Here is a 25,292-nt window from a genome sequence, read left to right as displayed (position 1 = left end):
CCGGGGGGGCAGCACCTGGGGGGGCAGCAGCCGTCCTGGTGGCCCTGCGGGGGCACAGGGGGGCTCTGGGGTGCCTGCAGCCTGCTGCTGGGGGTGGGTTTTGGGCTGGGGCCCCCTGTTTGGGGGCAGGGGCTGCCGGGCTGCCTGCTGGGGAGAAGAGGCGTTGGGGGCACAACCCTTCTTAATTTTTTTAAATTTCATTTTTATTTCTATTATTTCTTTAATTTTTATTATGTCTTCAATTATTTGTTTATTTTTCTTTAATTTTTATCATTTCTTTAATTTTTCTTCAATTTTACTTATTTCTTTAAATTTTATTTCTTTAATTTTACTTATTTCTTTAATTTTCATTACTTCAATTTTACGTACGTCTTTATTTTTTTTTCTTTAATTTTACTTACGCCTTTAATTCTTATTTCCTTAATTTTACTTATGTCTAACTTTTATTTCTTTAATTTCACTGACGTCTTTAAAATTTATTTCTTTGATTGTACTTTGCCTTTTATTTCTTTAATTTTACTGACGTCTTTACCTTTTATTTCTTTAATTTTACTTAACGTCTTTTATTTTATTTTATTTTTTATTCTATTTTATTTTATTTTATTTTATTTTATTTTTTATTTTATTTTATTTTTTATTTTATTTTATTGATTTTATTTTATTTTATTGATTTTATTTTATTATTATTTTATTATTATTTTATTTATTTTATTTTATTTTATTTTATTTTATTATTATTAACTGTTATTTTCGGCTTGCTTTCTGCCGGGGCCCGCGGCCTCCGCCCGCCGGGGGCCGCTGCAGGGGCCGGGCGCTCCCCGCTCCCCGCTCCCGCAGCGCGGCGGGGCCGGGCTCTCCCCGGGAGGCGGCCCCGGCACCTCCCGCCGCGATGGCGGCGGCGGCGGACGGCTACGAGGCGGTGCTGTGCGTGAAGCCGGCCGTGCACGTCTACCGCCTGCCCCCGCGGGCCTCCAACCGCGGCTACAGGTGCGCCGCGGCCCCGGCTCCCTCCCCGCTCCCCGCTGCCGGGGCCGCGCGGCGGGCGCCGCCCCAGCCGCCGCCTCCTGTCTCCTCAGGGCCGCCGAGTGGCAGCTGGAGCGGCCGGCGTGGAGCGGCAGGCTGCGCGTCACCGCCCGGGGCACCACCGCCTTCATCCGCCTGGAGGACAAGGCCTCGGGTGAGGGGCGCTGGGGGCGGCACCGGGCCGGCAGGGAGCGGGGGGCGCCTCCCTGGAGCCCCCGCAGCCGGGCCCGGAGAGCCGCCGGTGGGTGCGGGAGGAGGCGATGGGGGCCCGGGGTTAGGGCCCGGAGTAAGCAGGCTCCGGCCTCCCCTCTGCTCCGAGCGCCCTCCTCCCGCCAGCCCGGCTCTGCCGCCTCCGAAATCCTTCGTAATTTACCTCAGCCCGCGCCCGCTTCTCTCTTCCAGGAGAGCTTTTCGCCCAGGCGCCCGTGGAGCAGTTCCCCGGCATCGCCGTGGAGAGCGTGACGGACTCCAGCAGATATTTCGTCATCCGCATCGAGGACGGGAACGGTGCGGGGCTGCTGGCGCGCTAGCGGGCATGGGGAAGTCATCCCTGAACGCGTTCAGAGCCCTTGCTCTGAGCAGTTACGTGTGAAGGATTCCTGTCTGAGGGCTGAACGTTCGCTGCTTACAGGGGCAGATCACCTCTGTCCTCCTTGCTCTGTCCTTCGCTAACAGAAACCAGTTTAATCTACTCAAAGTTAGTGTGAGGATGCATCTGCCTGCACAGTTGTCGCTGCGATGCCAGCCCCTGCCTTGACTCGTTTATATTGATTTTAAAGCTGGTTTTCCTAGGCCTACAAACCAAGCCGGCAGGCTGGTGATGTAAATGCAGCTTTGCTATCTGGAAGCGCAGGCACAGTTCTCTTCCTGCCTAGCGTTACAAGCCCTGCTGACAGTATAAAATTGCTTCCCCTCCTGGTAAGTTGGTGGCAGTTCCCTTTCCTTGGAGAAGGAAGGAAGAAATCTCGCTCCTGTCGTAAGCTCGGCCCTGCTGTCGTCGCGGTTCCCTTCTCAGCTCCTGCTGGAGGAGACGATGGTCACGGGGGGTGTGGAATGGTCTGTCCCCTCCCTCCCGCTCCACGTCCCTGGCTCCTGCGATGTTTTGTGGTTCCAGCCTTTACTCTTGTTCCCCAGGTCGCCGTGCTTTTATTGGCGTTGGATTTGTCGACCGAGGGGATGCTTTTGACTTCAACGTAGCTCTGCAGGACCATTTTAAGTGAGTTTGGGCCTTTCCCTTGGTCCTCTCAGTGGTTTCATGTGGCTGCAGGTGTTCACCAGAAGTGCTGGGGGCAAGGAAGCTGTTTGCTTCAGATTCACTTGAGCAAGGAAGCACGGCGCCAAGAGGTTTACAGGTGGAAACTTCCCTCTCTCTGCGCAGCCTTTATGCAGACTGCTTTTTGTCTCTCTGATATTTCCCAGTCTGTATTAGTAGACTCCCAAATAGTTCCCCAGACCAAGACTGGGCAAATTCCCCCATTCCTTTCTTTCCCTTCGTTTCACCAGTAAGCAGCCGCTCGAGGGACTGGGACGCTGCTCCAGCTGCTGGCACAAAATGGGGCGTTGGGGTAGAACCACCTTGCTGCTGGCGTGTCGTTGTGTGGAGCAGCGTGGACGCAGCTCGGCTCGCTCGCTGTGTGGCCGGAGCGTGCTGACATGCCGTGTGGGCTGCACTGACGGGTGGCAATCGCTGCCTCCGTGCTGCCTTGTGGCGTGTTGCTCCAGCGGCAGGCAAGGTCCCAGATCACACCCAACGTGTTAAAAAAGAGCTGCCGCCGGTCCCTCAGGCCGGGGGAAGATTTGTCTGGCAGGATTTGGGCAGGGTTTGCCTGGCAGAGCACCAGGCAGGTTGTTGACCTGTCCTTTTCTGTTCTCTTTCCTTCCTGCAGGTGGGTGAAGCAGCAGAGCGAGCTGGCCAAGCAGGCCGAGAACCCTGACCAGGGACCCAAACTGGACCTGGGCTTCAAGGAGGGGCAGACCATCAAACTGAACATTGCGGTGAGGGCTTTTGCTAGTTAAATCCGCTCCAAACACTGTCTTTCGTGCGCTTCTCAGAGGGAATCTCACCTTTCTGGCCTGTAGCTGAGGTGTTTGGAGGGAGCTGTTGCTTCAGATGGGTGTCTGCAGTCCTGCGTGGCTCTGCTGGTTTGCCTCACCAGCTCTCAGCTCTCTTTGGGCAGTTTGATTGGATCCAAGCATGTTCCAAAGGCAGATAAATATAAAGTATAATGTACAAAAATAACACCATGATCGTCCTAGAAACGTGGAGGAGAAACGTCACCAAAACCCTTCCTTTCTTCCTAGCATAGCGGGAAAAGAAAGCGTGAAGGGTATTCCCTTGCTCTCTCTTGCTAGCCTCGTTTCTTGTCAGGTGTGAAATATTACTTCTTGGGGCTGCAGGCTTGGGCCGAGCTGTCTGCCGCCACGCTCAGCCCTCACAGCCTGTTCCTCCCCGCTGCTGCGGTTGGGCGGCACAGGAGGAAGCAGCGACTTGGTGTTGAAATCCCCTCGCGGGAGGAAGCCCGCTCAGAGCTGTCGGTGGCACGCTGTGCGCAGCGATGCGCGGAGGGGTGTGTTACAGCTCCCAGTCACAGAACCGTCTGTGGGGATTCACAGATAAAAAAAACCATCCTTGTTTTCACCCCAGTTGCTGCACTAGCGGTGTGACAACGAAGCACAGCAGTCTTTTCCCCCAGCATAAAGCAGTTGAGCTGCCTGACTACTTGGAAGCCTTGGCTGGGAGGGAGAAGAGGAATCACCCTCTAGTTCTGGATTTAAATGCGGTACCACCTAAGTTTCCCTCTCGTGTCACCTTTCAGAGTATGAAGAAAAAGGAAGGAGCAACAGGGAACACCAGGCCACGTCCCGCAGGTCCTGGGGGCCTGAGTTTGCTCCCGCCACCTCCTGGAGGAAAATCTTCCTCTCCAGCTTTTCCTTCTGGAGAGCAGCCGTCGTCCTCGCTCTCTGCGCCTGTCCGGCTTCCAGGCACGCCCATCACAGGTCCGTGTCACGTGGAAATGCTTACGAAGCTCTTTAGGTTCAGTTTCATCCATCGAGGTCTGTTTGGAAAGGCTTTAGCAGCGTGCCTTGATGCTGCTGTAGAGCTCCTCCTGCAGGAGGAGCTGGTGTCAGTGCCCCGTTTGAGGGGGGCAGCTGAGGCATGGTGTGAAGGGGTGATCACAACGCTGTTCAGCCTGCCAGTCCGGAGCCAAGACCTCATCCAGCTCCCTGATGCCCCCTAGCAGCTCAGAGCCGCTCTTTGCTTTGAGAGTTGGGGGAAGCAGAAGCTTTGCAGAGGCCTCGTGTGGTTTGCAAGCTGAAAAGGCAGTGGGCCTGAACCCCACCGCACGAATCCCGACCCCTCCTGCCTGGTCTTTGACCGTCTGTGCGCAGCGCGGAGCTGCGTGCTCGTCGGCGCTGGGAGGGTGAAGGTGCCGCCTCGAGCTGAGTCCGGCTGGGATGGGGACCTGCCGGGCTCAGGCGGTGCCAGCTGCTCTGTGGTCGCGTGGAAAACAGCTCAGCGGGGGAGGCGGGTTGCCGTCTTTGGGGAAACGGAGAGGGAATCTGGAAACAAGAGTCGGCAACAAGAGCTTTTTCTTTTTCTCCCTTCTTTCTGCCCCTCTGACCTCCCCGGCTGCTGGCAGACTCCCTCCTGTCCTGGCCGCAGCCCGCTGCTGCTCCCGCTGCCCCTGCCACCGACGTCTGGGGCGACTTCGCCAAAGCTTCGGGGTGAGTCGTGTGGGGTTTGTGGGTCGCGTGGGCCGTACCTGCAGCACTAGGACACACCTGGCCGGGCCAAATCCTGCTGGTTTTACTGCCGGTGGAATAACGTAACGGGGTGGGGGCACTGCTCCACCCCTGCAGGGTTTGGATGAGTACAGGCCGGGGACGTGCTGTGCCGCGGGGGGCTGTGGGGCGCTGTGCAGGGGGAGAGTTGCGGGGTGGCACCAGAGGACCCGTTCCTCGCTGCGCTGCTCCCTCTCTGCGTGCCCGGCCCTTCAAGCAGCAGGCTGCAGCCCCGGGAGGTGTCTGACACCCCTTCTTCCCTCTCCTTCTCTCTCCAGGTCAGCGCCCAACCAGACACAGGCGAACGCCGGCTGGGTGCAGTTCTGAGCTGGCCCCCTCGTCTGCTCTGCCCTGCGCGGGTGCTGGGGGAGGATCACGCGGATTCCATGGGACCAAAGCAGGGGAGGGAAGTGCTCCCGCACCCTTCCCCTCAGAGCTAGCGTGCTGCTTCGGGACACCCCGCACCTCGTTTGTGGTGGCACTGCACTCCCCTGGTCTTCCCAGGCAAGCAGTGAGACCCCAAAGCCCGGCGCTGGGGTTAAAATGCAGAAGTAGGAGCTGGAGAGCAAATGAGCACGTGCCTTAAAACACTCCGTGCCAGCGCCCTCAAACATGGGGGCCCTTTTTTTTTCTGCCTGGCTCACAGCGACCCTGTGGGGCTTCAGTGATCTTTTCTGTGCCTTCCTTCCCCTCTTACTGCACTAACACGGCTGCAGAAAGCCAGCAGCTCCATCGCCCTGCGTCTCCTTAACGGCCTGAGGGCGGGAGAGCGCTCAGAGCTCCGCTGGAGGACTCTCGTTTGTTTGCAGTGCCTTTGCTGGCTGATGCGGGCAATTTTTTACTAGAAGCCTATGCAATAGAGGCGGGTTGTGGCGTGCAGCGCAGGGCTGCCCCCATCACAGCCTCCTCGGAGACTTCCCCGCTTTCTCCTCGCGTGTTTGGGCCGGTGAAATCTTTCCTCTCCGGCAAGCAGCAGGGCACATCCTCCTGGAGGCTCCCTGCGTGCAGAATCCTGCTTTATCTCCTGCTCCCGGAGGTGCCTTCGCGTTGTGCCGAGTGTCCTGCTCCGAGTGTCCTGCTCTGAGTGTCCTGCGAGGTGCTGAGCATCGCCCGATGGTTTGTGAGCACTTAACTGCTGAGCGTCCCTGCTGTGGGAGGCGGGGAGCAGGGCTGCTGCCTGTAGGGAAACGCGAGCGCAGTGCTGAAATTCTTACTTTCTTGCTCCAATAAGGGTTTTTCCCCTCTCTTTTCACTGAAGATATATTTTTACTTTTTGCAGGCATTTTATTAATCAAATATATGCAATGAAGGACAGACTTGGTCTCTTTAACAGAGCTGGGGTTGAGATTCCTCTTTAAAAAATAAATATTTTCTTACCTATTTATATTAAGGTGAAGGCCTTCCGCAGCACGAAGTTCTATTTTTTCAATGTTTCAGACTTTTTTATTATTTCCATTTTCAACTGGAGGGTAGGCATTTTCATTTCAGAGCTTAACTTTGCCTGGCGGCACGCGGGACCAGGTGAGAGATGTGACACTTCGAAGCGAGCAATAAAATCATCTGGATGCCAAATGTGACGTTTTTACACTCAGGGAGGTGCCCGTGCGGGTCGGGGCGGCCGTGAGGCTTCCTGAGGTGGGGAGGGGATGCTTGGGAATGGTTTTGTGCTGTCCCCTCCTTCCCGGTGTCGAGGAAACGGCGCGGGGCACTCGCCGGCGAGGCACAACAGACGGGTGTTGCTTAGCAGTGGCTTTGCAGGGCGTGAGGGACTGCGGGCGAAGCAGGTAAGGGGAGAAGCGGGGAGAGGAGGCCTCGTGTGTCCCCGGAGCCCATCGGGGAGCCTTGGAGCAGCTCCAGCGCGGATGTTTTAAGAAGCTGGACCTGAGACGAAAGCTGTCTGCGGCAGCAGGACGTGTAAATCCTCAGTCCCATCTGCTTGCCCTGCCGTGCTCTCTCCTTTGCCGTTAATCCGTGGCTCGAAGGGGCGGCGGGGAGGAGAAAGGGCACTTTCCCTCCTAGGGGGGGGCAAATAGAGGCTGGGAGATGCCAGGAGGGTGAAACCGTGTCGGAGCCGAGGCTGGAGCGATGGGTTTTCAGAGCGGGGATGCCCCCAGCCACAACGCTCGTCCTGCAGCCCCCAGCAGGGGTGGTGCCGCGGGGGATTTTGAGCTCTGATGGATTGACCGGCGCGTTTCCTTCCTGGGCGCGCACCCTGCGGGCACCGTGCTCGCGGGGGGCAGAAAGCAGCGCCCCGGGGTGACAGCAGCTGCCCCGGGGGCAGTCACGGTGGGGGAGCTGCGGCGGGGCCTCTTGTCCCCGAGGAGGTGACACGGCTTCGCAGCGCCGAGCAAAAGGCTTCCCGCAGCAAGCTGGCATGCTCGACCCGGAGCTTTTCCCTGCCAGAGCAAACTCCTGGGCTTTAATGAGCTTAACGGGGCCGGGCTTCATTAGGGCTTAACGAAAGGGCTCCGTTCCCCAAGGCTACCAGGTAAAGGAGATCCGAAGCTCGGGGAGCTGCACAGGGGGCGCATCGAGGGATGGCAGAGCAAAGTGAGCGCGTTTTAACCGCTTTGGGGCACGGGGGGGTGCTTGGCGCTGCTGTTTGTTGTTTGTTTTTTTTTTGCCCTACCAAAGAAATCTCCTCCCTTCCTGCTCTGCAAGCAAAAAGCCTCGCTTGCTTGTTTTGATTTGCAAAAACTTCGGCTTTGCAAATATCCCGTGGTTTCTCAGCAAAGGCTGAAGCAGCGCTCGGCGGAGGCGTTAGGACCCCCGAGGCGTGCGGACACAGCCAGGAAGAGGAGGGCCCCAGCCTGGGAGGGGAAGGCGAGGATTTCGGGCTAATCCTGGCCATGCATCCGCTTTCCGCTTGCAGAGCGGAAGCAGAGCCCCAAAAACCAGGCTGGGATGGGGGCACGGGGCTGCTGAAAGCAGAGGAAAGGGGGGGGGAGCCCATGAGCACGCCGAAGTCGGAGGCTGCGATCGAGGTGGGAACTTGGTGCTCCTCTCGCGGGAGCGGCCGCCGAGCAGTTCTGGTGCTGCAGTCGGTAGATTTGCAGCGGGTTTTGCAAAAATCTGCAATCGCAAAATCTGCAGTCGTAAAGACTGCCGTCGCGGGAAATGCATCGGCAAAAGCCGCTGCAAACCTGCCGCTGCCCAAATGCCCCCGCGGTTTTTGCAGTTGCAGAGTTTGGGTTTTGCGGTTGCAAAAAGCGAGGCTGAGCTGCTCTGGGGGACCCGGCCCGGGGAGAAGCGTTTGCAGCTGGGGGAGAAGAGGGTGAGGGAACAAAGCAGCTCGTGGTGGCAAGGCGCAGGGATCCCTCCTGCGGCCGGATCCTTCCCCTGAGCCCTGTCCCCTCCCGCAGCGGCCGTCCCCGGGGCCATGTCCTCGCTGCTGTCCCTCCAGGAGGAGAACCGCATCCTGCAGCAGGAGCTGTCGCGCCTCGAGGACCTGCTGGCTCAGAGCCGCGCCGAGCGCGATGAGCTGGCCATCAAGTACAACGCCATCAGCGAGCGGGTAGGTCGGCTGCCCGCCCGGCCCCACAAATCCACCTGTTTTGGCCCCAAAACGCATCTCCCCAGCGTCTCTGGGAGCTTCTGCTGGCGCCGGGCGGTGCCGGGGTGCCCGGGGTGCGCGCAACGTCCCAGTGATGGAGATGTCGGTGCCTGGCGTGCTGGGACTTGTCCTGTGGGATGCACAAAGCATCCCCACACCACCCCCGTGGCGTTCACCCCGCTGCCTTCTTTTCTGCACCGTGGCAACAGGGGAAGAACAAGGCTTTTGGCCGGGCGGCCGTTGCCTGGGGAGATGCAAAACTTGGCCGGTGCACGCTGAGCCCGGCCGGGGCAGCCCAAGCTGGGGGGCTGCCTGGCCTTCTGGGGTGCAAACCCCTCCGTGCGTGCCTGGTTATTAAAAACCCAAGCAAACAGCCCCAAAAATACCCAAAGGGAAAACTGCTGCCTCCCTCCCCTTGTGGCCAGAGTGCTGAAAGATGCTTTAATCCGCAGCAAAACGGGTGCAAAGCTGCCGGGCCCCCCACTCCTTGAGGCTGGGCTATTTCTCAAAGGCAATTTCTTAGAGCAAAACGGGGTGTGTGGGGTGTGTGCGCGTGTCCCTGGTTGCTTCGTCCGTGCGGGGTTTGCAGCTGCGGGACAACCCCAGAGCAAGTCCGAATTGGCCGGCTCGGGGTGCTGGCACACGGAGGGGGCCGGGGGCGGTGCTTTGTGTTTAATGTCCCCGACCGAGCGGCGCTGGGGGTGCTGCACCCCGCGGCAGCTGGAGCAGTCCCTGCGGCTGGAAGCGGGCGAGCGGGACGCGGCCGAGAGCCGGAGCCTGGCGCAGCACAACATCGAGCTGCGGCGGCTGCTGGACGAGGAGCAGGCCGCCTACAAGCGCAAGCTGCAGGCGTACCAGGAGGGCCAGCAGCGGCAGGCCCAGCTGGTGCAGAAGCTGCAGGCCAAGGTGGGTCCCCGCCAGGGGGACGGGGGCGCTTTGGGGTGGGGGGGACGCGCAGCAGGGGTGGATGACCCCCCCCCCCCCCCCCCCGCTGTCCCCTCCACCCAGGTGCTGCAGTACAAGAAGAAATGCGGCGAGGTGGAGCAGCAGCTGCTGGAGAAGGCGACGGAGCTGGAGCAAGAGAGGCTGACGGTGAGCGGCGGCGGCGGGGGGGTCCTGCCCCGGGTATCCCGGTGTCCCCCCCCCGCTTTGCCCGCCAGCACCTCAAAGGGGCTGATGTCCCCGCAGAGCCAGCTGGACGTCAGCGGCTCGCAGCTGGAGGAGGAGAGCAGCAACGAGCTGGAGAACGCGCTGATCCGGCTGGAGGAGGAGCAGCAGAGGTATGTGGGGGGTCCCCGGGGTGCCGGCTGCTGCGGGACCCCCCCGGGGTCACCCCCTGGCCCTGCGCCCCCCCAGGAGCAGCAGCCTGGTGCAGGTGAACTCGATGCTGCGGGAGCAGCTGGAGCAAGCCAACGTGGCCAACGCGGCGCTGAGCGAGGACATCCGCAAGCTGACGGCCGACTGGACGCGGGCGCGGGACGAGCTGGAGCAGCGCGAGGCCGAGTGGAGGCGCGAGGAGGAGGTCGGGGACGCGGGGCTACGGGGGGGGGCGGGGGGGGGGTAGAATTTGGGGCCCCGGGGGATGCGGCACAGAGGGATGCAAAGCAAAGGGGGGGTTGCACGGGGAGGGATGGGGCCGAGGGCGATGCAAGGCAGAGGGGTGCAGGGGTGCTGCACGGTGCGGGGTTGTGGGACCCCAGGGGGTGCTGCATGGGGGAGAATTAGGGGATGCTGCATGTAGAGGTGCAGAGCGGGGGGGCTGTGTGGGAAGGGCTGGGGGCTGAGGGAGATGCAGTGCAGAGAGGTGCAGCACGGGGAGGGCTGTGGGACCATGAGCGATGCTGCATGGAGAAGAATTTGGGGCTGCAGGGCGCGTGGCACGGGGAGGGGGTGCGGGGCAGGAGCGGTGCCGCATGCAGAGGGGCTGTGGGGTGCGGGATGCAAGGCAGGGGGAGGCTGCACGGAGCGGGGCATGGTGCTGGGAGCGGGTCTGGGGGCTTCAGGGCACGGCGCAGGGAGGGGGCCGAGGGGCTGAGGGACGTGGGGGTGCTGCCCGGCTGCCTTCAGAGGGACGGGGGCTGTGGGGCAGAGGGGTGCAGCACGGGGGGCACCCTGGTGCTGCTCTCCTGCCCCGATCCGACCCCGCCACCGCTCCATCCCCACGCAGTCCTTCAACGCCTACTTCAGCAACGAGCACGGCCGCCTGCTGACCCTCTGGCGGCAGGCGGTGGCTTTCCGCCGCCACTTCGGCCAGCTGCGAGCCGCCACCGAGAGGTCCGGGGGCTGCAGGGGCTGGGGATGGGGAGGGAGGATGGGGACATCCGGGGGGGGGGGGCACCCCTCTCATCCCCATCCACCCCCCGGCGCAGGGACCTGGCGGAGCTGAGCCAGGAGGTGTCCCGTGCCGGCCGTGCAGCCCACGCTGCCTGCGTGCAGCTGGGTGCCCACCTGCGGCTGGCCGAGGGCCGGGCGGGCGCCGCGCGGGAGCAGCAGGCGCAGCAGCTGGCGCAGCTGGAGGAGCAGCTGGCGGCGAGGGCGCGCGACGCCGAGCTGGAGAAAACCGCGCTCGGGGACAGGTGGGGGTCCCGCGGGGAGGGGGGGATGCCGGGGTGGGGGCTGAGCGCCCACCGATCGATGCTGGGCATCGCCTCGGCCAGGCTGGCGGAGCTGACGGCGGCCCTGGAGCGGCTGCGGGAGGAAGGTGGGGAGAAGGAGCGGGCGGTGGCGGCGCTGACGCTGCAGCTGCAGAAGATGGTGAGTGCGGGGGTGGCGTTTCTGGCGCGCTGGGAAGGGTGCGCGCCCAGCTGCGGTGCGTGCTGGGGTGCAGCGCGTGCTCAGACGTGACCCACAGCACACGCTGGGCTGGGCCGCGCGCCAGGGCACGGTGGAAGCTGCGTGCGGTGCACAGTGCACGCCAGCACCCCGTGCACACCGGGGCAGGACACACGTGAAACCACGACGCGCGCAGGGGTGCAGGATGCTGCGCCCGGCCGGGACGCGGTGCGCAACCCGGCACGCTGCACAGCGGGGTGCGAGGCGTGACGTGCGCTGGGGGTGCGAGGCGTGATGCACGCCGGACACCTTGCACACCGGGGTGCGATGCGTGCCGCGGGCGCGGTGCACGTTGCACGCCGGCCGTGCGTGATGCCACACCGCGGTGTTTCGCAGGAGGCCTCGCGTGCCCAGGAGCCATCAGTGGAAGAGGTGCAGGCGCTGCGCGCGGAGGTGGAGCTGCTCCACCAGACGCTGCAGGACGTCACCCAGGTGCCCCCAGCCCTCCCCTGCGCCCCCACTGCTGCCACCCCCTCCGTGCCTCAGTTTCCCCTCCCGTGGTGGTGCCACAGCAGGGTGCTCACAGTCCCTCACAGGCGGTGCTGGCCGATGACCCCGGGTCCCCGATGGAGCCTCCCAGGCTCCCGTGCCGCAGCCTCTCTCCCGCTGCGGCCGCGGCCACGCTGGGGGCTGTGCACGGAGCCCTGCGGCGCCGGCACTTCCAGCTGCAGGTGAGCGAGGAGGAGGAGGAGGAAGATGGACGTGGGGGAAGACGGATGGGTGGATGGATGCACGGAGAATGGATGGAGGAGAATGGACAGATGGACAGACAGATGGGAGGGCGGATAGATGGATGGACACGGGGTCAGGCGGATGGGAGGGCGGGTGGATGGATGCACGGAGGAAGGATGGAGGAGAAGGGACAGACGGGTGGGAGGACGGAGGACAACCGCTGACCCCCCCCTGCTCCCCCAGGAGGCCCGGGAGGCGTCGGGGAGCCTGCGGCGGGAGCTGGGGGACAGCGAGAGCCGGCGGGCGGCCCTGGAGCAGCGGCTGGAGCAGCTCAGCGCCGAGGCTGGGGGCTGCCGGCGGGCACAGGATGAGGCCCTGCGCGAGGCCGCCCGCCTGCGTGCCGACATCGAGCTCCTCCGCAGGTACCCCCTGTGTGTCCGTCTGTCTGTGAGTGCCGAGCTGTCTGTCTGTCTGTCTGTCCATGGCCTCTGTCCCCGCACGCCCTCCACCTCCGCCCGTCCATCCCTGCACATTCCGGCCTGTCCATCCGTCTGTCCCAGCGCACGCAGCCCTCCGCACCCCTCCTCTCCATCCCTGCCCGTCTGTCCCGTCTCTCCGCACGTCCGTCCGTCTGTCCCCACGCATCCCGGCGTGTCCGTCTGTCCGGCAGCGAGCGGGGCCGCGCGGAGCAGGCGCTGGCGGCGGAGCAGGCGCGGGCGGGGGTCCTGCAGCGCAGCGAGGCCGAGCTGCAGCGCCGCGGCCGGGGGCTGGAGGAGCAGCGGGACGAGGCCGCCCGCGCCGCCGAGGCTGCGCGCCAGCAGCTGGAGCACAGGTGGGGACCCCCCCTCGGTGCCGTGACCCCCCCCCAGCCCCGGGTGGGCGCTGCAAAACAACGCTCCTGCCCCTGCTCTGCCGCCCTCCCCAAAAAGGGGCCGCTCCCCCCCATCGGAGGGTGCTGAACCCCTCCCCATGGGGCTGCAAAACTTCTGGGGGTGCTGCAGAACAGTGCCTCCCTCCCTCCCGTGGGTGCTGCTCCCCCGCGGGTGATACCCCCAGGGGGTCCTCCCCATCCAACGGGTGCTGCCCCCCCCCCCAAGTTGGTGCTCTCCCTCCAGTGGGTGCTCCCCACCTCCCATGGGTGCTGCCCCTCGATGGGTGCCCCCCCCAGTGGGTCCCCCCCAGTGGGTGCTACACACCTGTTGGGTTCCCCCCCCACAGTGGGTGCTTCCCCCCAGCAGGTGCCCCCTAACCCTAAAAACCGTAAAGCCCTAACCCTAAAAACCCTAAAGCCCTAACCCTAAAAACCCTAACCCTAAAAACCCTTACAACCCTAACCCTAAGAACCCTAAACTCCCCCCCAACGTGTGCCCCCCCCGCGGGTGCCCGCAGCCAGCAGCACCTGGAGCAGCTGGAGGGGCAGCGGGCGGCGGCGCAGCAGGAGCTGCTGCAGGCGCGGGAGGCGCTGAGCCAGGCCCAGCTGGAGGCCGAGGTGGCGCGGGGCGAGCGGGCGGCGCTGGACGAGGCGCTGGCACAGGTGGGTGGCAGAGCCCCCCCACCCCGGTCCTCCCCGGGGACGTCTGTGTCCCCAGACCCTGTACGCATCGCCCCCCGGAGACATCCGCATCCCCAAATGGCACGTGTGTCCCTGAGCTGCTCCCTGGGGACAGCCGTGTCCCCAAGCTCCCCTGCGTCCTCCCTTGGGACATCCAGGTCCCCAAACCCCACGCGCGTCCTCCTTGGGGGCCATCTGCACCCTCGATCGCCCTGCGTGCCCTGTGGGGCTATCCGCATCCCCAAATCCCCCTGCATCCTTGGGACATCTGTGTCCCCAGCCCACTGCATGTTCCTGGGGCCACCTATGTCCCCAAAACCTCACGTGCATCCTCCCTGCGGACACCCACACCCCCAGCCCCTCTGCATCCCCCCTGGCACCGTGCACGTATCCCCAGCCCCTCTGTGCATCCCCAAACCTCATGTGCCTCCTCCCTGGGGCTGTGCACATCCCCAGATCCCTGCGTGTCCTCCCTGGGGACGTCCAGGTCCCCAAACCCTTCTGCGAATCCACCAAGCCCATGGGCGCTGTCCCTCGGGACAGCCACATCCCCAGCCCCCCCTACACGCTCCCTGGGGACATCCACAACCCCAAACCCCGCTGTGCATCCTCCCTGGGGCTGCCCCCCCTCCCCGTCCCCAGCCCCTCGCAGCAAGCCTCGGCCCCGGCAGGCGCAGGGCAGCAGCGCGGAGCTGGAGGCAGCGCTGCGGGAGGCGCGGGCGGAGGCAGCCCAGCTGCGGGAGGCCCTGGCACGGGGCAGCGAGCTGTCGGCCAGCCTGGCCCGGGATAAGCGAGAGCTGAGCCGGACCCTGGCGGGGCTGGAGGAAGAGCGGGAGGCTGCCGGGGAGGCGACGCGGGCGCTGGAGGGGCTGCGGGCCCGGCTGGGGCAGCTGGAGCGAGGCCGGAGGGACGTGGAGGCCGAGAGGCTGGGCCTGGAGCGGGCGCGCAGGGCGGCGGAGCGGGGCTGCGAGGGGCTGCGGGCAGAGCTGCGGGCACTGCGTGGGCAGCAGCAGCAGCTGCGGGAGCGGCTGGGGCAGGTGAGGGGCTGGGGGGCAATTGGGAGGGGTGGGGAGGGCGCTGGGGGTGATTGGGGGAGGTGGGGAGGGTGCCGGGGGGAATTGGGGGAGGTGGGGAGGGTGCTGGGGGAACTGGGAGGGTGCAGGGTGCAGTTGGGAGGGATGGGGAGTGTGCATGGGGCAATCTGGGGAGGTGGGGAGGATGCAGAAAGCAGCTGGGAGGGTGCTGGGGGAACTGGGAGAGTGCAGGAGGAAACCGGGAGGGTGCAGGGGGCAATTGGGAATGATGGAGAGGGTGGAGAGGGTTACTGGTTTGGGTGGGGAGGGTGCTCAGGGCAATTGGGAGGGTGCTGGGGGAGCTGGGAGGATGCAGGGGGCAACTGGGAGGGATGGGGAAGGTGCGTGGGGCAATTGGAAGAGTGCTGGTGGAACTGGGAGGATGCAGGGGGTAACTGGGAGGGAGGGGTTGGATGCTGGAGGCAACTGGGAGGATGCTCAGCTCAGCCAGGAGGGTGCGTGGGGCAACGGGGAGGGCGCAGAGGGTAACTCCGAGGACGGGGGAAGGCTCCTGGGGAGCAAGGGGGACCGGGAGGGCGCACGGGGGCCGCGGATGGAGGCGAGGGGTGCCCGTGGCGGTGCGGCCGCAGGCGCTGGAGGAGCAGAGCGCGGCAGGCGAGGCGCTGGCGCAGGCCCGGGGCGAGCGGGAGCGGCTGAGCACGGCGCTGGAGCGCGCCACGCAGGAGCGCGAGGGGCTGGCCAAGGAGGCGGCCAGTGTGGCCGTGCAGCTCGCCGCCGCCCAGCGCGACGCCCGCGCCCGCGGCCAGGAGGCGGACGGCCTCAGGTGGGTGCCCCCCGCCCCAACCCGCCGCCCTCCCGCCCGGCCGCGGTTTCGGCAGCGTGTGTTGTCCCGGCGCGGCAGGGCGGAGAAGGCGGCGCTGGAGACCGGCCTCTTCGAGGCGCAGGAGGAGCTCGGCCAGCTCCGCGCGCGCGGCCAGCAGCTGGAGGCCGAGGGCCGGGCCCTGCGCGTGGCCAAGGAGGGGCTGCAGGGTGAGTGGGGCGCAGCCTTGGTCACGGCGCTTACCTGCTCGGTTTTGGGGCGGCAGCCTTGGTTGCATCCCATACCATCTCAATTTTGGGGTGGCACCCTTGGGCATGTCACTTAGCTCGGTTCCGGGGACCAACATCCTTGGTCACATCACTTATCCGCTCAATTTTGGGGCGGCATCCTCGATCACGTAACTTTTCTGCCCAATTTTGGGGCGGCATCCTCGGTTGCATCACTTAGGTCAGTTCTGGGGGGGTTTGGAGCCCTCATTCCCACCACCCACCCGCCCAATTCTGGCCCCGGCAGAGGAGCTGGGCGCCGTGCGGCAGCGGCTGGCGGCGGCGGAGCAGGAGGCGGTGACCCTGCGCGGGACCCAGGTGGCACGCGAGGACGAGCTCGAGCGGCTTCGGTGCGAGAAGGTGGGCACCGCTGGGCTCCGGGGCGGTGCTGATTTGGGGGGGTGATGCAGATTTGGGGCAGGGCGGTACTGAATTTGGAGAGCGGCGCTGATTTCGGAGGGCGATACGGAATTTGGAGCAATATTTCTGAGGCGATGCCATTTTGGGGGGGGTTTGCCAAATTTCGGGCTGATGCCAAGTTTGGCTCGATGCTGATTTTGGGGGGACCGGTGCTGCTTTTGGGGCGCAGCGGGAGCTGGATGCGGAGCGGGGCCGGCTGGTGCGGGAGCAGGAGGAGCTGGCGGCCGAGCTGGCGGCGGCGCAGGCGCAGCGCGACGAGGGGCTGCTGCGTGCCGAGAGCGAGAAGCAGCAGGTGGGTGTCGGTGCATCCCCCCCCCGTGTCCCCGGTGTCCCCCAGCCCCGGCTGAGCGTGTCCCCGTGCAGGCGCTGGCGCTGCAGGAGGAGGAGAAGGCGGCGCTGGCGGGGACGCTGGCGGGGCTGCAGCAGAGCCTGGCCGAGGCCACGGCTGAGCTGGAGCGGCAGCGGCACGAGGCCACCGGGCACCACGAGCAGCAGCAGGTGGGTGAGGGGGGGCCTGGGACCCCCCCCCCAGGCATGGCACAGGCTCCTCCACTGCAAACCCCGTCCTCGGGCATCCCCCTCGTTGCAATGCCCCACGTCCGCGCGTACCCCCAGTGCCCAACACTCTTCTGCCCTGCTGTGAGCCCCCCAAGCCCCCACAATTTGCAAGCCCCCCCCATCTCCCTATCCTTGCAACCCCCCACAACCATCCACCCCAATCCCATCGTAAGCCCCCCCAGTTTCCAGCTGCCTCCTCCCCATTGCAAGCTCCCCCATGCCCAGCCAGGGCTGGGGGGGTTCGGGGGGGCTCAGATGTTTGCGCCCCTTCCCGCAGAGCTTGGCTGCGGAGCTGCACAACCTGCGGGCGCAGGCGGAGGCCGCGGCGGAGGCCCACGAGCGGGAGGCCAAGGCTCTCCGCGAGCAGGTGACAGCGGTGGCCAAGCAGCGCGACGGCGCCCTGCGGGAGGTGAGAACCCCTCCGCCCCCCACCGCCCCCTTCCCGTCCCTTCCGTCCTGCCCCCAAAAAGCCCCGTTCCACCCCCTGAATCCCCGGCTGCAGGCGGAGGAGGTGCGGGCGCAGCTGCAGCTGGTGGCGGAGGCGCGGGCAGCGGGGCAGCAGGCGCTGCTGGAGGCCCAGCGGGCGGCCCAGGAGAGCCGGGAGGGCCGCGAGGCGCAGCGGAGGCAGGCGCAGGAGGCGCGCAGGGCACTGGGCGACGAGGCCAGGGAGAAGGAGGCCCTGCGGCGCTCCAACGAGGAGCTGCGGGCGGCCCTGCGGCGCACCGAGGGCGAGCGCATCAGGTGTGGGGGGGTGCTCGGGGTCGGGGGGGGCGCTGGGGGCGATGCTGGGGGTCCCCCGGAGTGGGATGCTCAAGTTGGGAGAGGCACGGGAGGGGGAGCTGTCCTGCAGGGCCATGCTTGGGGTAGGGGGATGCTCAATTTGGGGAGTGCAAGGGGTGGTGCAAGGCATCGGAGGGCGATGCTCGGGACCGGGGGGATGCTCGGGATGGGGGGGTTAAGCTGAGCAGGATGCCTGGGACAAGGGGATGCCCGAGCTGGGAGATGGCGGAGTGGTGCAGTGCCTTGGAGGGCAATGCTCAGGCTGGGGAGGATTCGCGGGACAGGAGAATTCCCCATTTGGGAGGTGCTTGGGATGGTGAGATGCCTCGGAGCGATGCTGGGGGTCGGGATGATGCTCAGGGTCAGGGCGATGCTCAGGATGGGGGCAATGCTCCGGGCAGGGGAATGCCCAGTTTGGGAGATGCTTGGGGTGGGGAGATGCTTTGGAGGTTGACACTTGGGGTCGCAGTGATGATGAAGATAGGAGGATCCGCCAGGGACAAGGGGCTGCTCAAACGGGAAACGCACGGGGCGGAGCAATGCCCTGGGGGGGCGACGCTTGGGATAGGGGCGATGCTCGGGACAAGGGGATGCTCAAGCTGGGAGACGCACAGGATGGAGCGGAGCCCTGGATGTGTGGGGCTGCAACGATGCTCAGGACAGGAGGACGCCCCAGAGCAGGATGCTCAGGATCAGGGCAACGCTCAGGACGGGCCCGGGCCGGGGAAGGGGCGCCCAGCACGAACAACACTTGCGGCCAAGGCGATGCCTTGGTGGGGGGACGGAGAGGACGGACACCAGCCCCCTCCTCCGCCAGCCCCTCTCCCCCTCGTTGGCAGCCTGAAGCGGGCCGGCGAGGAGAAGGAGCAGCGGCTGGCGCTGCTGGCGGGCGGGCAGGCGGCGGCGGCCAGGGAGACGGAGAGGCTGCGGGGGGCCCTGCGGCAGCTGGAGCACGACCGCCTCGAGGCGCGCCGCGAGCTGCAGGAGCTGCGCCGGCAGGTGAGGAGGGGGCGGCGGGGGGACCCCCGCCCCGGCTGGGACAGCGCTGGGTGTGCGTGTCCGTGTGTCCCGTGTGTCCGTTCGTCTGTCTGTCTGGAGCCGCCTCCCCCAGCCCCGCATCGCTTCCTCGGGCAGGTGAAGGCGCTGGACAGTGAGAACAGCAAGAAGAGCAGGGAGCTGGAGGAGCTGCAGGCGCGCATGGCCCTGGAGGAGCAGCGGGAGGAGGAGAGCCGCCGTGAAGCCTTCGGCCTCAGGAGGAAGGTGGTGGAGAGCGAGGCTGGCATGGAGGCCACCAGGAAGGAGGTGGGGGCCGCTCGGTCCCGCAGGGTCCCCAGGTGTCCCCATCGCCCCCACGCGCACCCTGTGTCCCTGTGGGTGCCCCTGCTGCTCCGTCGCTTGGTGCCATGGGTGCCCCCGTCACCCCCCCACTCAGTTCCCGATGTCCCCATTGCCCTACTGCTCTGTCCCCAGGGGTCCCCACCCCTCCTTGCTCCATCCCCTGCATCCCAATCACCCCGCATCATCTGCCTCCTGCATCCCTGGGCATCTCCCATGCCCCATCACTCCATCCCGGAGGGTCCCCCAGCACCCCATTGCTCTGTCCCCCTGCATCCCTAAGGGTCCCCCATACCCTGTTGCTCCGTCCCCTATAACCAAGGCACACCCCGTGCCCCATCGCTCCATCCCTTGCATCTCCATCACCCTTTTGCTCTGTCCCCTGCACCCTGGGCATTCCTTGTTTCCTCCAGCACCCCGTCTCTCCCTGCCCTGCACCCCAGCTCTACCCCTTGCCTCCTTCCCCCAGCTCCAGCACCTGCAGCAGAGGCTGTCGGAGGCGGAGGGCGAGTTCCACCAGCGGGAGAAGGATCTGTCCCGCAGCCTGGAGGAGGCCCGTGGCCATGAGAAGAAGCTGCTGGCCGATGCCCGCAACCTGCAGCTGAAGATGGAGGCGGCGCGGAGCGAAGCGGCCGAGCTGAGCCTGCGCCTGAGCGCGGCCGAGGGCCGGGCGCAGGGGCTGGAGGCTGAGCTGGCCCGCGGCGAGGAGCAGCGCCGGGCTGCCGAAACGCGCCTGGGCAGCCTCCAGTCTGCCCTGCGCCGCACCATGGGCATCGGCCAGGCCCGTGCTGCTTCCCTGGGCAAGGGTGAGAGAATCCCGGGGCTGCCCTGCACCCTAAACCTTGTTTTAAGGCCCCATCTGGCGGCGTGTCCCCCCCCACTTCACCCCGTGCCACCCCATCCCTCTCCTTCCAGGCGGTGCCGCGGAGGGGACGGGGACCCCTGGCTCGTCGCCGGACCCCGATGCGGCCACCGAGCCCGAGGCGGTGCGGGCAGCCCTGCGGGATTTCCTGCGTGAGCTGCAGGATGCCCAGCGGGAGCGGGTATGCCCTTCCTCCTGCCCCTGCCCTGCACGTCCCCAAAAAGCTCCTTTCTCGCCCTGTTTTCTCACCCCAGGAGGAGCTGCGGGCGCAGGTCTGCAGCCTGGGACAGCGGCTGGCAGAGGCAGAGGCGGAGCGGGACGGTGCCGGTGCCCGGGCGCTGCAGCTGCAGAAGCTGGTGGCTGAGAGTGAGGAAGGTGATGGGGGTGGTTTTGGGGTGGATTCCCCCAGATTATGTGGTTTTGGGTGCTGCAAGCAGGTTTCATCTCCCTGCGACGTGTGGCTGCTTGGGATTTGGGCACGCGGCGGAGCATCGTGGCCAGTGGGTGCTTTGGGGGAAAATGGGGTGGGGGTGGTGATGCTGCACTCAAATGCTGCATGCTTTGTGGGTTTTCCCCCATACACATCCCAAAAATACTAGTAGAACTGCTAAAAAACAAAACAAAATAAAGCACAGATTCCCCGTAAACCCCGGTACAATTGGAACCCCCCTGTGCACCCCAGTAGAACCGGTAAAACCCCCACGCATCCTGCACAAACCCTGGTAAAACTGTCTGACCCCACTCGTGCGCACCCCACGAGCCCCAGCAGAGCCCCGTGCGCGCCCCACAAGCCCCAGCTGAGGTTTGCAACCCGCGGTCTGGCTGCGGCAGGGCGGCGGGGCGCCGACGGCAAGCTGGGCAGCGCGCAGGCCGCTCTGCTGCTGCAGGAGGAGACGCTGCGGCGGGGCGAGCGCGAGCGCCGGGCCCTACTTGAGAAGGTGTCGGCGCTGGAGCGCAGCTTGCACGCCGCCGAGGGCGAGCGCCGCTCCGCCCAGGTGGGCACCTGGGTCAAAACCCCCCCACCTCTCCCACCCCGCCTCGGCTGCACGCGAGCTGCACGCAGCCTCGCATGCAAGATGCAGACAAACTGCAGGCGCGCTGCTTGCCAGCTCGTGCACAAGCTGCTGTGCGAGATGCTCGCAAACCGAGTGTAAGCTGCTTGCAAGCTGGCACACAAACTGCCTGCAAGCTGCTTGGAAGCTCGCACGCAAGCCTGTATGCAAGCTGTACGCAAACTGCTTGCAAGTTTGCATACAAATTGCATGTAAGATGGACATAAGCTGCTTGCAAGCTTGCACACACAAACCGCACGCGCGCTGCTTTCAAGCTTGCACACAAACTGCACACCTGCTGCTTGCAAGCGTGCACACAAAGTGCCCTCAAGACTCTTGCAAGCCTGCACACAAAGTACATGAATGCTGCTTGCACTTGCATGCAAGCTTGCATGCTCGCTGCTCGCAGGTTTGTGTGCAAAATGCTTGCAGGCTTGCACACACGCTGCTCCGTCCCTTCCAGGAGAAGATGAGCATGGTGAAAGCCAGCGAGGCCAAGCTGGAGGAGGACAAGCGGCGGCTCAAGGAGGGGCTGGAGGCTGCGGAGAGCCGCGGAGCCCGGCTGGAGCAGCAGCGGCGGGCGCTGGACGACGAGCTGCAGCGGGCACGGCTGGCCCTGGGCGAGCAGCAGGCGGAGGCGCGGGTGCTGCAGGACCGCGCTGAGCTGCTCCAGAGGCAGGTACGGCCGGCTTGCAACCCCCGCGCTCACTAATTGCCTCCCGAGCTGAGCTGCGTCGGTTTTTATCGGTTTCCCACCCCGCTGGGCGCAGCTTGGGGAGAGCGAGCAGCGCGCCAGCACCTTGCAGCTCTCGGTGGAGCGTCTGAGCGCGGTGCTGGCGGCCGAGGCCGAGAGCAGCTCGAAGGACCGTGCCCAGGGCTCGCCGGTGACCGACGGCAGCTCGGCCCCACAGCGCCTGCTGCAGCTCCAAAGCGCCCTGACCGCCGGCGAGCTCGACCGGCGGATGCTGCAGGTGGGCACGGGCACCCCTGGGGTGCGCGGGGGCCCCCCTGGGCTCGGTGTCACCGTGCGTGTCCCCGCGGCAGGAGATGCTGGATGCGGCCCGGCGGGCACTTTCGGAGGCACGAGAGGAGAAGAGCGCCCTGCGGGAGCAGCTGCGGGTGCTGCGGGGGGAGCGGGCGGCGCTGGAGCTGCGCAAGGAGGAGCTGGAGGCGCAGGTCCGGCGGCTGCAGGAGGTGGGAGCCCCCAAACTGCTGGCCTTACCCCTGGGGTGCGCCCTGTGCCCTTCTGCCCGCCCCGTACGGCAACCTGTTGCCCCTGCACAGTACCCTATTGCCCCCACGCAGCCTCTTTTACCGCCTTCCAGCCCTCTTTGCCCCCCCCCCCGACAGCACCCTGCACCCTTTTGCCTGAACCATTCCCTCCCCTCCCATGGCACCCTTCCTCTCCGTGCAGCACCCCACTGCCCCCCTGCAGCACCCCCTTGCCCCTCCACGTAGCCTCCCTGCAGATCCCTGTTGCACCCTTGCAACCCTTTCTGTCCCTACACCCTTCTACCTCCCTGCAGCACACTTTGCCCCCCCTGCAGCAACCTATTGCCTCTCCCTGCAGCCCCCAACACCCTTTTATCCCTTCCCCCCCTTGAAGCACCCTCTCCCCCCATGCAGCCCCCATTTCCCACCCCCTGCAGCCCCCTTTTGCCCCCGTGCATCCCTTTACACCCCCCATGCAGCTCTCTGAACCCTTTTGCCTCACCTTACAGCCCCCTATTGCCCCACGCAGCCCCCTCCCACCCCCCCGGGAGCTGCGGGGTGTCCGATCCTGCCACCCCCCCCCCCCCCCGTTGCAGATGCTGTTGCAGCAGGAGGAGAAGGAGGCGGCGGCGCTGCGGGGGCTGCGGGCGGAGAAGCGGGGGCTGCAGGAGCGCGTGGGCAGCCTGCAGAGCTCCCTGAGCCAGCTGGAGGCCGAGCGGCGCGAGGCTGAGCGCTCCTCCCTGCGCCTCGAGAAGGACAACAGCGCCCTGAAGAAGACCCTGGAGAAGGTGAGTGCCCGCCGCCCCTCTTGGCACCCTTGGGTGCCCTCGGGGTTGCCCCCACGCCCGTGCACCTCTGGGGACACAAACATGCCCCCCCAGTGGCTGGGCACCCAGGCTTGGTTCGCCCAGGATTGGAAGCGGATTGAGCGTAGCTATAACGAGTGTCCCAATAGAGCAAAATCACTTCCCGAGCACAAAATACGCTTCGTGCCACGGGGGCACGGCTGCGCAGCGGGTGCGTACGCCCGCACGCGTGCGTTTTGTGCACCGCAGCGAGGCGTGTGACAAAGCAACGGGTTGTGCCCGCTTCTTGTGCGCGCAGCTGGCGCGGGAGAAGCTGAAGACGCAGGAGGACTCGCTGCGGCTGGCGGTGCAGAAGGGCCGCCTGCACCGCTCGCTGGGCACGGCCGAGCAGGAGCTGGCGGAGGCGCAGAAGCACATTCAGGTGCTGCGGGTGGGTGCCCCCGGGCAGGGGCCGTGGCCTCGTGCAGAGCCATCAGCTGGCGGGTGCGCGTTGGGTGCAGGCAGTGGCACCCCGGGGTGCTGCTTGCCTGCTCGGTGCAGCCTTGTTTTGCACGGGGACGGTGCTGGGCTGCTTTTGGGGTTTGCTTCAGCTCGGGGAGACGCTGGTGCCTGCACAGGGCTGGTGCTGGGCTCCTTTGGGGGCTTATCACAGCTTGCAGAGACGCTGGTGCTTGCACTGGGGTGGTGCTGAGCTCCTTTTGGGGCTCTCCCCAGCATGGGAAGATGCTGCTGCTTGCACCGGGATGCTGCTGGGCTCTTTGGGGGCTTGTCCCCCATGGGGAGATGGTGGCGCTCACACCAGGATGCCGCGGGGCTCTGATGTGGGGCTTGCTCCAGCTTGTGGGGATGCTGGTGCTCGCACTGGGGTGCTGCTGGGCTCTTTTTGGGGCTCAGCCCACCATGGGGAGATGCTGGTGCTCGCACTGGGGCGCTGCCGGGCTCTTTCGGGCTCCTCCCAGCCTCCCCACCTTAGGGCCGTCCAGTGCCCGGTTTTGGGGTGACCCCCCCCGGCACTCACCCAGGCGCGGGTGTCGGCGCTGGAGCAGAGCCCCGGGGCGGCGCAGCAGCAGCAGCAGCAGTGGGCGCTGGATGCCCAGGACCGTGACCACCACCCCCTGGAGCAGCAGGTGAGGGGGGGGGCCGGGGCCGTGTGTCCCCCCCCGCAGCCCATCCGGGCCCCCCCACACTCACCCCCCTCGTGCAGGTCGCGCTGCGGCAGGAGCAGGCGGCGCAGGAGCCCCGCCGCCACCCCAGCAGCATTTAGGGCAGCCGTGGGGCCGAGCAGAGACCGGCGCGACTCAGCTCACGGGTGAGGGGCCCGCTGTGCTCAGAAACCACCTGTGTTTTTTTTTTTTTTCTCGACGTTCCCAAATCCCACTCTTTTACGAAAAAAAAAAGCATCGTGTTGCCGCTGAGACAACACTAGCGTATTTTTGATACAGGTAGGGTTTTCCCCCCATTTTTTCTACTGCAGTTTTTTTTAACCTGGGATTGGAAATAGGACTTTTTGTAGTCCCGGGTGCCATGTGCACACAACGGGAGCAGCAGGAGGGCCGTGGTACCTGAGCTTCCAGTGCTGGCCCTGTGGTGGGATGCTCAACGGCTCCTAACTTTTCCTAACACACTCCTCTTTTTTTTAACGAAAACTAATTTGTGCCATTTTTTTTTGCACAAGTTATGCAGGACGGGGACTGTTATTTTTTTTTTCTACCACTATTTTTGGAGACTTTTTTTTTTTTTTTTTTTTACTGGTGCTATTGGGGTCCGAATTTGGAGCTTGAGCCAGCAGCAGGCGTGAGCGTGGCCCCAACCCTTGTCCATCCCCTCTAACCCTCTATTAAATGTGCAGAAACCCATACGGGCAGCCTGTGGTGAATTATTTTAGCATGGCAGCATTTTGGGGTGGCGGTGGAGGTTCAGGACGCATAACAAATTATTATTACTGTTATTATTTATACCTCCTTGGAGGAGAGCTGCAGCGCTTTGCACAAGGGCTGCAGGGGAGATGCTCAGCATGTGTGAGCCACGCACAACGGGGCGTACGCACGCTGCAGGAGCTGCCAGGGCTGCACAGGGCAAGGAAAATACCCGCGACGTAGGAACAAATGCCATATAAGAGCTACAACCTAGGTGAGAACGACGCTATAAAGTGAGCTGCGCACTGTAGGACAGCTGCGTGCTATGCAGAGACCAGATGGGACGTGAGTTACGGGCTGTATTCGTACCTGCTACAGCGCTGCACGCGGTGTTAGAGCCCCACACCCTGTATGGGGGCTGTATGAGCCCTACACGCTGTGTAAGACACCCACACCCTGTATGGGGGCTGTATGAGCCCTACACGCTGCGTAAGGCTGACACCACACTGTAAGAGCTACAGGTTGTAAGGGCAAGGCACACTACATGAGAGCTGCACCCCGCTGTTTTTCTGTAGGAGACCTGGAGCAAGCCCCCATACTGCACCCTTAAAGTTCAAGCTGCTCCCCATAAGCGAACCAGAAAGTAACCCCAGCCTTTTCTAGCAGATTGCCCTAAAATTGCCCTAAGCTCAGGCTGTAATACTGGGGTGTGCTGTAGGGGATGAACACGTGCTATTTCCTGTAAGGGAACTGGAGACCGTCCCAGCACGCAGCGCTCAACCCCACCACATTTCCTACAAGAGACCCGAGGGCTGCCTGGAACCCAGCTGCCACACCATTTGCTACAGGAACACCCCAAACCCCTCCAGCGCAGCC

General features: G+C 64.5%; 2 protein-coding genes across 14 annotated transcripts; both read left to right on the top strand.

Moving 5' to 3' along the window:
- The first annotated feature begins 827 nt into the window (after positions 1-827).
- On the top strand, positions 828-6,378 carry NECAP2 (NECAP endocytosis associated 2). The gene is made up of 8 exons (XM_083802313.1): positions 828-987; positions 1,077-1,177; positions 1,426-1,530; positions 2,158-2,239; positions 2,910-3,018; positions 3,840-4,020; positions 4,665-4,749; positions 5,085-6,378. Exons 1-8 carry the CDS (start codon positions 890-892, stop codon positions 5,131-5,133), a joined length of 810 nt encoding a protein of 269 aa, XP_083658439.1. The 5' UTR covers positions 828-889; the 3' UTR covers positions 5,134-6,378.
- A 141-nt stretch (positions 6,379-6,519) lies between these two features.
- Positions 6,520-24,416, top strand: CROCC (ciliary rootlet coiled-coil, rootletin). Of its 13 annotated transcripts, none has more exons than XM_083802297.1 (36): positions 7,389-7,790; positions 7,985-8,080; positions 8,210-8,320; positions 9,080-9,265; positions 9,368-9,451; positions 9,548-9,639; positions 9,716-9,881; positions 10,527-10,633; positions 10,729-10,935; positions 11,017-11,113; positions 11,528-11,623; positions 11,728-11,862; positions 12,107-12,285; positions 12,534-12,695; positions 13,253-13,397; positions 14,087-14,452; positions 15,079-15,272; positions 15,351-15,478; positions 15,783-15,895; positions 16,125-16,247; positions 16,319-16,453; positions 16,791-16,922; positions 17,016-17,254; positions 18,133-18,292; positions 18,428-18,595; positions 19,098-19,434; positions 19,544-19,671; positions 19,745-19,856; positions 20,322-20,485; positions 21,006-21,221; positions 21,313-21,513; positions 21,587-21,736; positions 22,351-22,542; positions 22,859-22,990; positions 23,583-23,687; positions 23,765-24,416. In XM_083802297.1, the coding sequence occupies exons 1-36, from the start codon at positions 7,656-7,658 to the stop codon at positions 23,822-23,824; spliced, it is 5,553 nt and encodes a 1,850-aa protein (XP_083658423.1). In that variant the 5' UTR covers positions 7,389-7,655; the 3' UTR covers positions 23,825-24,416. The 13 variants fall into 13 exon arrangements, with proteins under 13 accessions (XP_083658420.1, XP_083658430.1, XP_083658419.1 ...); XM_083802298.1 differs by having other exon boundaries at positions 19,745-19,865; positions 22,859-22,981; XM_083802300.1 differs by having other exon boundaries at positions 19,745-19,865; positions 22,859-22,981; positions 23,534-23,687.
- Positions 24,417-25,292: the final 876 nt, after the last annotated feature.

Source organism: Anser anser (assembly GCF_964211835.1).
Source record: "Anser anser genome assembly, chromosome: 17".
In the NCBI taxonomy this organism is placed as follows: Eukaryota; Metazoa; Chordata; class Aves; order Anseriformes; family Anatidae; genus Anser; species Anser anser.
This window is presented reverse-complemented; position numbering and strand designations above follow the sequence as displayed.